This window comes from Etheostoma cragini, chromosome 11, assembly GCF_013103735.1.
Source record: "Etheostoma cragini isolate CJK2018 chromosome 11, CSU_Ecrag_1.0, whole genome shotgun sequence".
In the NCBI taxonomy this organism is placed as follows: Eukaryota; Metazoa; Chordata; class Actinopteri; order Perciformes; family Percidae; genus Etheostoma; species Etheostoma cragini.
In genome coordinates, this window is record NC_048417.1 from 3,399,244 (window position 1) to 3,410,155 (window position 10,912).

General features: G+C 43.6%; 1 protein-coding gene across 5 annotated transcripts; it reads left to right on the forward strand.

Moving 5' to 3' along the window:
- Window positions 1–292: 292 nt before the first annotated feature.
- On the forward strand, window positions 293–6,471 carry nup35 (nucleoporin 35). Of its 5 annotated transcripts, none has more exons than XM_034885899.1 (9): window positions 293–600; window positions 1,484–1,651; window positions 1,738–1,871; window positions 2,914–2,965; window positions 3,385–3,493; window positions 4,029–4,098; window positions 5,663–5,791; window positions 5,894–6,028; window positions 6,121–6,471. In XM_034885899.1, exons 1-9 carry the CDS (start codon window positions 588–590, stop codon window positions 6,196–6,198), a joined length of 888 nt encoding a protein of 295 aa, XP_034741790.1. In that variant the 5' UTR covers window positions 293–587; the 3' UTR covers window positions 6,199–6,471. The 5 variants fall into 5 exon arrangements, with proteins under 5 accessions (XP_034741790.1, XP_034741791.1, XP_034741793.1 ...); XM_034885900.1 differs by having other exon boundaries at window positions 1,744–1,871; XM_034885902.1 differs by having other exon boundaries at window positions 1,484–1,639; window positions 1,732–1,871.
- The last annotated feature ends 4,441 nt before the right edge of the window (window positions 6,472–10,912 follow it).

Sequence of the window (10,912 nt, forward strand, 5' to 3'; positions counted from 1 at the left end):
CATGTTGGAAACACCTCATGCACTTTATACATTTCTTCTGCTTCTTCTTCTTTAATTTATTTCCTTATTATTTACACATTGCACAGCCATGAAGACAGTGGACAAAGCCTTTCATCACACATACTCTGTGTAGTTGTATGTGTTTAATACACTTGAAAACTGTAAAGCTCTTTTCTTTAACTGTCTATGAGAACAACGGGATCTGTTGGTCCATTTCTTTAACTGTCTATGGCTCTTCATCTCACCATTCCACAACGCGTCATCAGGCTGACGCTATCTTATCGCGCCGGAAGTTCACCCGGTTAGCTGCGGTGCTAACGTTAGTTTTTTTTCAGTTTCCAGTCAGTTTGCTCCAGCGACAGCGGCACTGAGCTCCAAAAACAGACTGCAGCGAGTTAAAACAACCACTTACCTTGAACTAATTAGATGCTTAAAGTCAGCAACCAGCTTTTACTTAATTAGACTTTCTAATAGCAGCGAGATATAGTTGTCTATGTAGTGACACATCAGTTAGCTTAGCTAGCTAGCGTCGCGGCGTCACTTCCTACTTTTTGAAAGTCGCGGCCAGAAAGTGAGGAAGCACAGAGATGGAGCTACAAGGTAAATACAGTGTTTTATCAGGGCTGTATCTGTTGTGGTCTGCTGCTGAGAACCTGTTAGCTCGTTTATGTTCATTTTTGTGGTGTTATGGAACTTAATTAGATGACAGTCAGCGGGTTATAACCGCGTTAACCGAGATTAAGCTTTCCGGTAAAATGCCTTCTCCTCAACGTGTTTAATTTCTCAAAGCGTGCACACGAAACCACCTGTTGAGAAAGTGTGTAAAACTGTCCGCTATATTACAAATATCCCAACTATCTGTGATATAACGGTACTGTATGTTGCGCCTGTAACCCTGGATTTCCACCTACTGAGGACAGTGTTGACAGATCTCGCGAGACAAATAAGCAACCAGGCCTTTGACAACAAGCCCCAAACCATAGCCAGTTAAAGAAAGGGACCAATAGATCCCGTTTCTCTGGACGGAGCGCTACTGCGCAGCCTCCAACTGAGCTTGAAGACGTAGATGTGACGTGAGCAACCTGTCTGAAAGCTGTAAGTCTTCTGGTAGCTGTGCAAGACAAATCTCAGTTAATCTCATTCCCGATCAGCAGAGACGGAGAGGTAGGTATAGAGATAACATAGACACAGGCTAATTAACGGGATGCTAAAGGCGGGTGATGGTTGTGCTCCATGGATGCAACACAACAAGCGCCTGTCGCTATGGAAACCAAAACATGCGCAATCGGGAAGCGAGGATCAGATTTTAAACCAAAATCCTCTAAACGATTCCAAAAAAGAAACTGGAATTGTAATTTTTAAAACAATTCCATGTAGCGATCAGTTCTCGAGCCCAACCCTAGTGGCGAATCACAGGCTAGTCTGAACCGGCCCAGAGGACCCCCTAACTAGTTTAACCCGTCTCCCTGTCCCGGTCTCTCAGTGGGGACGGAACCGATGACCCTGGGCTCTCCTACCTCCCCAAAGCCGACCCCTGGAGCTCAGTTTCTCCCTGGCTTCCTGATGGGTGACCTGCCAGCTCCAGCCAGCCCGCAGCCACGCCCCTTCAGCCTGTCCACGCCCGTCATCGAGAGCACAGGTACGCCCCGAGGTCAGCAGGAAGACGCCCCCTCCGCACCACAGACGGTTGTTGTGGTTTTTCTGTCAATTTACAAGTGTATTCTCCTTCAGGAGGAGGAGGAGGAGGAGGAGGAGGCTCTGCTCCACAGCCCGTTGTCCCCACCCCCAAAGATAAGAGCGGAGCCCCTCCGGTTCGCAGTATCCATGATGACCTGGTTACTGTGACGACGCCCCTCAACACACACAGACAGGTTAGTACGCAGGCATGCGTTGTTTGGAAAACAGTCAGTGCAGCACCGTTATCTCTGCTCTCCTCAAAGCCGCCAGACTCCTTTTGACAAAAGCTGAACACGAACTCCGTCAGTTAGTTGGTGTTATATTGGGACTTTGGTGTGAGTTTTGGTTAGTTCACTCTGAGTCACTCTGAGAGTAGCATACAAACTCCCTCTGTCTGTAGCTCTTTTAATTATTTATTGTTGAAAACAAGTGAAGGAGCTTTCTCAGAGATTTTTATTTTTATATATATAAATATATTTAAGGCTATTTCTTTCTGGTAATTTTCTTTTACATGTATTGCAGCTGTGTGTGTGTACGACACACAACTTCAGCAAAAGAGGACCCAATGTGGCCCAATATGGATGTAAAAGCATTTATAAATAGACAATAACATTTGTTTTGGTTAAAATCAACAAATAATCGTGATAATAATCGTGATCTCTGATCTGTTGAAGCCACATACTCCTTCAAGGTCATTAAGTTCTGCAAACCAGTCTTCTTGTAGTCCCTAAAACACGGCTCAAGAGCAGAGGGGATCAGGCTTTCTCATCCACAGCCCCGAGACTGTGGAATGAGTTGCCTCTTCATGTCAGACTGGCCCTTAGCTACTAAAAACACATTTTTATTCCCTGAGAGAATAATGCATGAGAACCGTATGTTCTATTTGTCTAATTATTGTTTCATGTCTACATCCAGAACTTTGGTCAACCTGGTTGTTTTTAAATGTGCTTTAGAAATAAAGTTGATTGATTGATCTCAATATTGATGAAAATACTTGTGATTATCATCTTGGCCATAATCGTGCAGCCCTAATTTTCCTACGGTCTAGACACAGATACGGTAACATTAATGGTCCAAATTAATGTGAAATTTCTTTATCTACAAAAAGAAAATAAACGTAACATTTTCTTGATATTTCCGTAAATCCCAACACACGCACATAAGTCTTTCACAAACCTAGGGAAAACAGAGCAAGGCAAGGACATTGTTTTAATATTTCTCTGTGTTTCTCTTCAGTCTTTTCCAGTTATGCAGTCTCCTCTCACTGCACGAGGGGCCTCAACTCCAGGTACGCACTGATCCTATCACTACTACTGGACCTGTTCTGCTGCCATGTCAGTAGTTGTTGTGTCAAATGTATGTCTGTAGTTAAATATGCAGCTGTGTAATGTACTTTTTAATTAAGACTATCAGCTCCACACAACTATCTCTGAAACTACGCACTGTGGCTTTAAGTGTAGGTGTGTTTCAACATACAGGTGATTCTTTAATTCAGCATATCTGATAGGTGCGCCCTGCTGCCTTATTGTGCGTCTGTCTCCTGTATTAACAGAGAGAGAGAGAGAGAGAGAGAGAGAGAGAGAGACCCATACTGAAATCTTAGCTCTGCATACTCCACCAGCTGCCGGCACTCACCTGTTTCTCTCTCTGTTTATCTCTCTCTCTCTCTCTCTCACCCTCTTCCTGTCTACCTGTGTCTGTGTCCAGGTGCGCAGCAGTCGTGTCTATCTCCAGCTCAGGTGGATCCCTTCTACAGTCAGGGAGAGTCTCTGTCATCTGACGACCAGCTGGACCAGACCTGGGTCACTGTGTTTGGGTATTTATACTGATAAATATACTACTAACACTGTTGTATTGCCTAATATACTGTGTGTGTGTGTGTGTGTGTGTGTGTGTGTGTGTGTGTGTGTGTGTGTGTGTGTGTGTGTGTGTGTGTGTGTGTGTGTGTGTGTGTGTGTGTGTGTGTGTGTGTGTGTGTGTGTGTGTGTGTGTGTGTGTGTGTGTGTGTGTGTGTGTGTGTGTGTGTGTGTGTGTGTGTGTGTGTGTGTGTGTGTGTGTCGTCAGTAACATTTGACAACTGTTGACCCGTGATGTAACTGTTTGACTGGCTGGTGCTGACCTTTGACCCCAACAGCCTTCCTACATTAACAGCTCTGGTGTGTGTGTGTGTGTGTGTGTGCGCGCGTGCGTGTCGTCAGTAACATTTGACAACTGTTGACCCGTGATGTAACTGTTTGACTGGCTGGTGCTGACCTTTGACCCCAACAACCTTCCTACATTAACAGCTCTGTTGTGTGTGTGTGTGTGTGTGTGTGTGTGTGTGTGTGTGTGTGTGTGTGTGTGTGTGTTAGTTTTCCTCCAGCCGCGGCTTCATACATCCTGCTGCAGTTCGCTCAGTACGGAAACATCCTCAAACACACGGTGAGATTCGCACACACACAGTAGTATTGAAAAATGCCTTATTATACAATACCTAAGGAGTAAAACTAGCCAATCAGCATGCTTCTAGCAAAACCTAGTAATCACGCACTAACAACTCTACGTTACACAGAGACGGGCTCACTTAGTAGGAGCTGACATATAAATAAAAATATTTGAGTCGTAATGTTGTAATTTCTTTTTATTTAGAAAGTTAGATAGATAGATATTTATTGATCCCAAAAAATGGAAAATGACGGTGTTACAGCAGCACACATACATCAGTCACACAAGTTGGAATCGAGAAGAGTCTCGTTTAGGAACCGGTATCAAAGTCAATGTTTTGAACAGTAGGGCCGCACCGGAAAACATCTCCACGTGACATTCCGATTGAGATATGATTCAAGATATTTGGGGGAAATCATCCTTTTTGAATTGTTATATTCATTGAACAATGTTAAAATTACAAATGATTGTAGTGTGATTTTTGCGTGGATCTGTAACAAACGGATGTTTTCTTTAGTCTGTAGGAGAGGATTTGTAGGATGAGACGTATCTGCAGTGCCACCAATACTTCATTCTGATTGGTTTGACACATAGTTTGACTTTGACAAATATTGCGCGTATTCCGTATTGCGATTTTGATAAAATTGCGATTAATTGTGCAGCCCTAGTACCCATTAGGGGTGGTGGAAAAAATCGATACAGCCTAGTATTGCGATATTTTCTGTTGCAATAGTGCATCAATACACAGAAGTATGGATCTTTTATTATATATGTGTTGGTCAGTTTGTAAGCTTGACAATCCCATTTTGAATCAATAAAATTGATGTGATATGAACAAACAATGACATGTTTATTTTAGATAAAACAGATGTTGACAAAGTTTCCTTTTGGGAACATCATTTAAAATGGGTAAAAATTAGAAGTTGGGAAAAAAGGGGATAAATTGCAATATACCCCAGAATGTTGCCATATCGGCGGTGAAGGGACAGTCTTCTGATTGTTTTTTAATCCTTGTGTTGTCTTCCGTCAAAAAAAAAAAAAAAAAAAAAACTTTGTTGACGCTTTTTATCGATGTTTTTAACTTTTTCTTACGTTTTTGTCCCTTTTTTCCAATGTTTGTCACTTTTTTTGACGTAACACTAACTTATTAACTTTAGTTGTACAGTTATTTTTGGAATTTATGGTCAATAAAACTCATTTATAGGAGATTATACCTAATGTTTGAGTTTGAGTTTGAGCAGAAATTAGGAATTATTTAGACTAAAATTAAAGGAATGGATGTTGATGATAATCACAGACTGGAATATGTCAACTTTTACTCAATACTATTTCAAAAACACTTCCATTTGTTTTACAATGCTATAAAATTGAATAAGACGCCCCAAAATTAATGAAAGTAGAGATGTGTACTTGGAAAAGAGCGTTGGGTGGAATCAATCATGTTATTTTGGGTAATTATAAAGAACATTGATGTAGGACAACGGGTTAATTTGACCCGAGGACAACATGACGGTTAAGCCCATGTGGAGAACTGACGGATGTATTTATGATTTATGGACAGATGGCGTCTCCCGGCAACTGGATGCACCTTCAGTATCAGTCCAGGCTTCAGGCCAGGAAAGCTCTGTCTAAAGATGGAAAGGTGTTCGGCGAAGCCATCATGGTGGGAGTCAAGCCCTGCATAGACAAGGTCGGTACCGGCTGTCACCCGCCGCCTCTCTGCCCTCCGATTGGTCCGTCACATCAGTCGACTCTGAGCCCAGCTTAAAGCTTTTTTCTTTCTCTTTCTCAGAGCGTGATGGACAGCGGCGCGGCTGTCTCGCCTCCATTCTCAACCTCTTTCTCCTCCCCCGCCTTCCCCTCCACGCCTCGCTCCGCCATCAGGCCGCTCAGCGCCGCCTACAGGAGCTCCGCCAGCGACTACCAGGTGACCTCTGACCTCAGGTTCTGCCATGTGACAATCCTAACTGTACATTTGGTTTGACTTGAAGAAATAAATCTGTGTGTTTCTGTCCTTAGGTGTTAGCAGACAGACAGACACCCAAGAAGGACGACAGTCTGGTTTCCAAAGCGATGGAGTACATGTTTGGCTGGTGACACAATGACTCATGGGATACCTGAAGCCTTCACGGACAGATGGATCAACTGAGTCACTAGTGTGTGTGTGTGTGTGTGTGTGTGTGTGTGTGTGTGTGTGTGTGTGTGTGTGTGCGTCTGTGTAAGAGAGTGCGTGTGTGTAAGAGAGTGCGTGTGAGTGAATGAGAGTCCGAGAGTGTGTCTGCTGAGGTGGAGGATTATGCCGTCTTTCTCTTATTTTATAATCTGTATGTTTTAATGTTTTCGCTTTAATAAAGTTTATTTGGTCCGGTTTGAAGTGAAGCAGAAGTCTCATTCGGAGGGTTTCTGAGCAGCCACCTGGTGGCACTTTGTTCAAATCATTTTATTTTAATCGACAAAGTGCAGTATACAAAGATACAAAGAATCAGGTAACTAATACTAGCACGTGAACAATAAGTGCATAAACGTGTGTGTGTATATGTAATAGAACTACAAACAGCAATGCAACAAGAAAAGAAAACATTACATCACAGACAAAGCAAAAAATACAAAAAGAGAAATGTACTTAGAGGTTTTAGTGGGGAAAAAAACTACAGTATCCACAATTTTAATACTTTTTGGTCATCTAACGTTTAAAGTGACTTCAGTAGAGATTTAAATTATATGAGAAAACGTATACATGAGTTAGAAAATGTCTGCTTGTGAATGAAGAAATGTGCATACAGAACTACAACATTCCACGCGGTGGCGCTGGTCCCTCTACAAAGCTGTCACGAGCTCACGTTTACGTGGCGTAGCCAGAAGTTCCGACTTTCCAGTCAGATGGAGTTGAGGTGGGAACTGTGTGCAGATCTGTGAACTACATTTACACACAGACTGGGAAGGCCGTTTCTATCTGGAGCTGGCTTTGTGCACGGTGACATCTCCAAACTGGAAAGAGCTAAAAAAAAAAAAAAAAAAAAAATGTAAAGTAGGGGGGGGGGTCCTTTTATTTTCAATATGATCTCATCCAGCAGACTAATCTCATGAGATGGGAAATGTGTTGAATGCCAATTCGCCTGCCATCATTGGCTTGTTATCATTACGCACACTCGCTCTTTATCAACGCCGCTGGGCCTCCGTTGACAAATATTACCTAGTGACAGCGTGTGAATTTAAGCCTATAGCGAGTAGGATGAAATGGCCCAAATCCCCGTGTGATGGTTGGTCGGGGGGATGGGTGGATGGGTCAAACACAGGAGTTTCACCCAGGAGACAGGGGGTCGAGTCTTGCGTGTCCCGGATGCAACTCAACCGTCACTTTTAGCAATAACACGGCAAGTGGCGCGTGTGTCTCCGTCCGCTGCATACAGCGTAGACACACGCAGGATAGCCTAAAATGCGCACAGATAACACGCCACTTTGTTTAAGATAGTCGGCGTGAATATTTACGCAAAGCCATGATGTCACGTTGCATCGGGAATAAAAAGAAGAACGAGACACTTAATTATCCCACATGAGAAGTTACAGTTTTACACTCTGTTGGTGTTTTACAATCCACACAGCTGCGAAATACACACACATGCACAACCAGGACCTTCTACATGTACAAATGGAGAGAGATGCCACACGTGCACACAATGACAAAACGAATGACTAGTTTGGTTTTATACACTTATCTTTGATAAAACATGTACAAGCAAAAACCTTTCAGATGGGGGCCCCTGGTACCAAATCTTATCAAATTGGGTTTTGTTGTTTTTTTTGTCAGTTCAGGGGTCCTTGACTTTAAAAGGTTTAGGTCTAAAAGCACTTTTGTTTTTGCCCCCATTTTTCATGATGCTGATTGGACAGCAGGAATATTGCACAGGTGTGCCTTAGGCTCGCCACAATAAAAGGCCACTCTAAAATGTGCAGTTTTACTGTATTGGGGGGTCCGGAAGGGGCCTGAATACCTGTCAGTATCTGGTGTTAGGGGTAGGGTTAGAGTTCAACCATCTCTTTCTCTCTCTCAACCTGACTTGAATGGTCACTAGCAGATTTAGTTTTGTGAAGAGAAATAAGCTTTTGTTTACAGACATGTTTGGAGACTGTCTGCAGAACTGCTGTGAGTCCCCCAGAGGGAGCCAGAGGTTGTAAACAGTCAAGGCTCAGCCCAGACCTACAGGGGTCCCCCAGAGAGATTCTTGTCCAATTTATGGCAGCTATATGCATTATTTGCCATAAAATAATTGCCATTAAAGCCATTTGAGATGACATAATGCCTATGGTGTGTACATCATTAGGGAAAAAACGACCCTAGAGAGCCTACCTTCTATATTTACCATTTATTAATTTTCAAAAGTCTTTGTCGTTCTGCTACTGAGATTTGGTAATGGTTTACCTCAACCAATCACTCTGGAACATCCGCGCCTCTATTGACCAGCCTCCTCCGACACCCTGGGGGTCCTCAAACAAGCAGTGGGACCAATAGTCTTGCTTTGCCAGACCCTCCTCCAAAGCGCATTGATAGAGGGTCTGGCTAGTCCACACAGCATCCTGGGATAGGAGGAAGACTTGCTCTGGTTTAACGGTATTTCTTATAACCAATCAGAATCGTCTTGGGCGGTGCTGAGCGTTGCACAGAGCCGCTGCAAAACAGCCTCGGGAAGGAGCTTGTTTTGGTCTAATGTGTACGTTCAAAAGTAGTTTTAGTTGTGCAACAGAAAACTCTGATTGGACAGATAGTCTAGCTAGCTGTCTGGATTTACCCTGCAGAGATCTGAGGACCAGGTAACCACAGTCCTCAGAAATCCACCGAATTTAAAATTACAAAACAAAGAAAGCCGAAGGAAACAGAAAATGCATACAGCCGACAGAATTTCCTGCAGCACCGGAGCATCCAGGAAGTTGAACGCAGAGGGGATAGACTAATGGTGTTTTTCCATTAATGGTTCCTGCTCGACTCGACCGCGGCGACCCGTCCTCCTTTTTCCATTGAGGGATAGACAGATTAGAACCACCTCATGCGAGAGGCGAGCCGTTGCTGGTTGTCATAGCTTGAAAATGTCGCGACCTAAAATGACACCCACACAGAACGTGGAAGGTGTGTTGTTTTTGATCCTCGACGTGTTGCCACAGCCTGAAGGCAATTTAGGTCCTAATGAACCTGGAGGCAAAAAAAAACAAAGTAAAATGCTGGACATACTATTAAAAACAGGGCAGGTTTGTTCAGGACCACCGACGCCACCCCCTACACATCATACAGTATAATCAGGAGATTCAAACATGTCTGTCGCTAGCAATGAGGACGCAGTGATTAGTGTAGTGATGATTCTCTCCGACCAATCAGTAGTCTGCAGGTTTTCACGTCACCTTTTGGTATCGCCTCAGCTCACTTGGAACCTCGACTGAGGTAGTGCTACAAAAAGTACCTGTTAGCAGGTACAAGGGACTTGTTTTGTAATGGATAACGAAAAAAGGCTAAAAGAGTCGAGGCAAGTAAAGTAGGCACCATACAGTGGCAATGGACTCCGGTCAAAGTCAGTGACCTCTCTCCTATTAGCCTACGAGTGATGGTCGTTTTGGAAATCTCTCACCAGAGGACCTCCCTTCTAGTAGCTGATTACCTCTGGTGTACCTTATGCCAGCAACATATGGTCTCCTCAACCCCCACTCTACTGGTACAGCATACAGTCAGGGGGGATAAATGACCAGAACAGGCCTTGCAGCCCACACTGCAAGCACAACAGAAGGCCAGAGCAGAAGTGAGAGGAGGGGGGTTGCGTGATGAAGAGACCGGGGACGGCTTTGGTTGAGCTTATGCTCGACCCTCCGGTCGTTAAGGGTAATTGAAACCACATGATTAGAGGGAGAAGACAGGGTTCGCCATGCCATTACAAGGTTTAGGTGCAGCACCCGAGCCGTTTTTGGGCCGCACCAAAAGACAAATGAATGTAACCAGGAGACTTTTCTCAGATCACATTTTCTTGAGAAAATACTCCCAATACTCGCACCTAAGTCTTCCAAAAAGCCAGGGAAAACACTGAAAGATTATAGGTTTCTCTGGCCCACAGCTTTGTGCTTTGGGAGACTAAATAAGCTACACCTCCTCTCCCTCTATGTGAATGGTATTGTTGGGTTTCATGGAGTGGAGGAGCTTGTGTGCCCCCCCCCCGGAGGATCTCTCCATCTCCCATGTTTGTCTATTAATGGTTTATCCTGGTTCCAAAAAAAAGCTTAAGTTATCCAGATAACTTTGACATCAAAGTAAATCCCAAACCTATCCAGATGCACTTCTTAAAACAGGCCCCATGTATACTCATTCCAACCAAGAATACTAATTCCACTTCCTGTTTTGAAACTTTTACATTTGACACATTTGTTAAGCCTTGTGCAATACTTGTTATGTGAGCATGACGAAGGAACACCAACACACTTAATACAACTGGTCCTGTGTACAAATTTGAGGTACTTGACGGCCTACTATAAGCCTACTTGAGTATTAATTTAGGTTCTGAATGCAGGATTTTTACTTTCAGTGTAGCATTTTTTAAAGTGTGGTATTACTTTAACTAATGATCTAAATACTTCTTTCACCACTTGGGTATTAGTTCTTTTACTTCACTTCCAGTAAATGGATTTAAAAACTCCTTCCACCACTGCCGTAATGATTGGTTTTCATGTGTCTTCAAATAACTGCTTTTTCTAAGCCAATCCGAGATGCAGAGACATATCGCGAGATTTGCCCGACAGCCCGCTGGTGTGGCGTTACAGAGGCTGATATCTCGCGTTA

Excerpts from the sequence above, each read along its gene's own strand:
- nup35 (XM_034885899.1), top strand. Across the intron at positions 2,966-3,384 it reads ACGAGGGGCCTCAACTCCAG|GTGCGCAGCAGTCGTGTCTA; the intron begins GTACGCACTGAT and ends GTCTGTGTCCAG. Across the intron at positions 6,029-6,120 it reads GCTCCGCCAGCGACTACCAG|GTGTTAGCAGACAGACAGAC; the intron begins GTGACCTCTGAC and ends TTCTGTCCTTAG.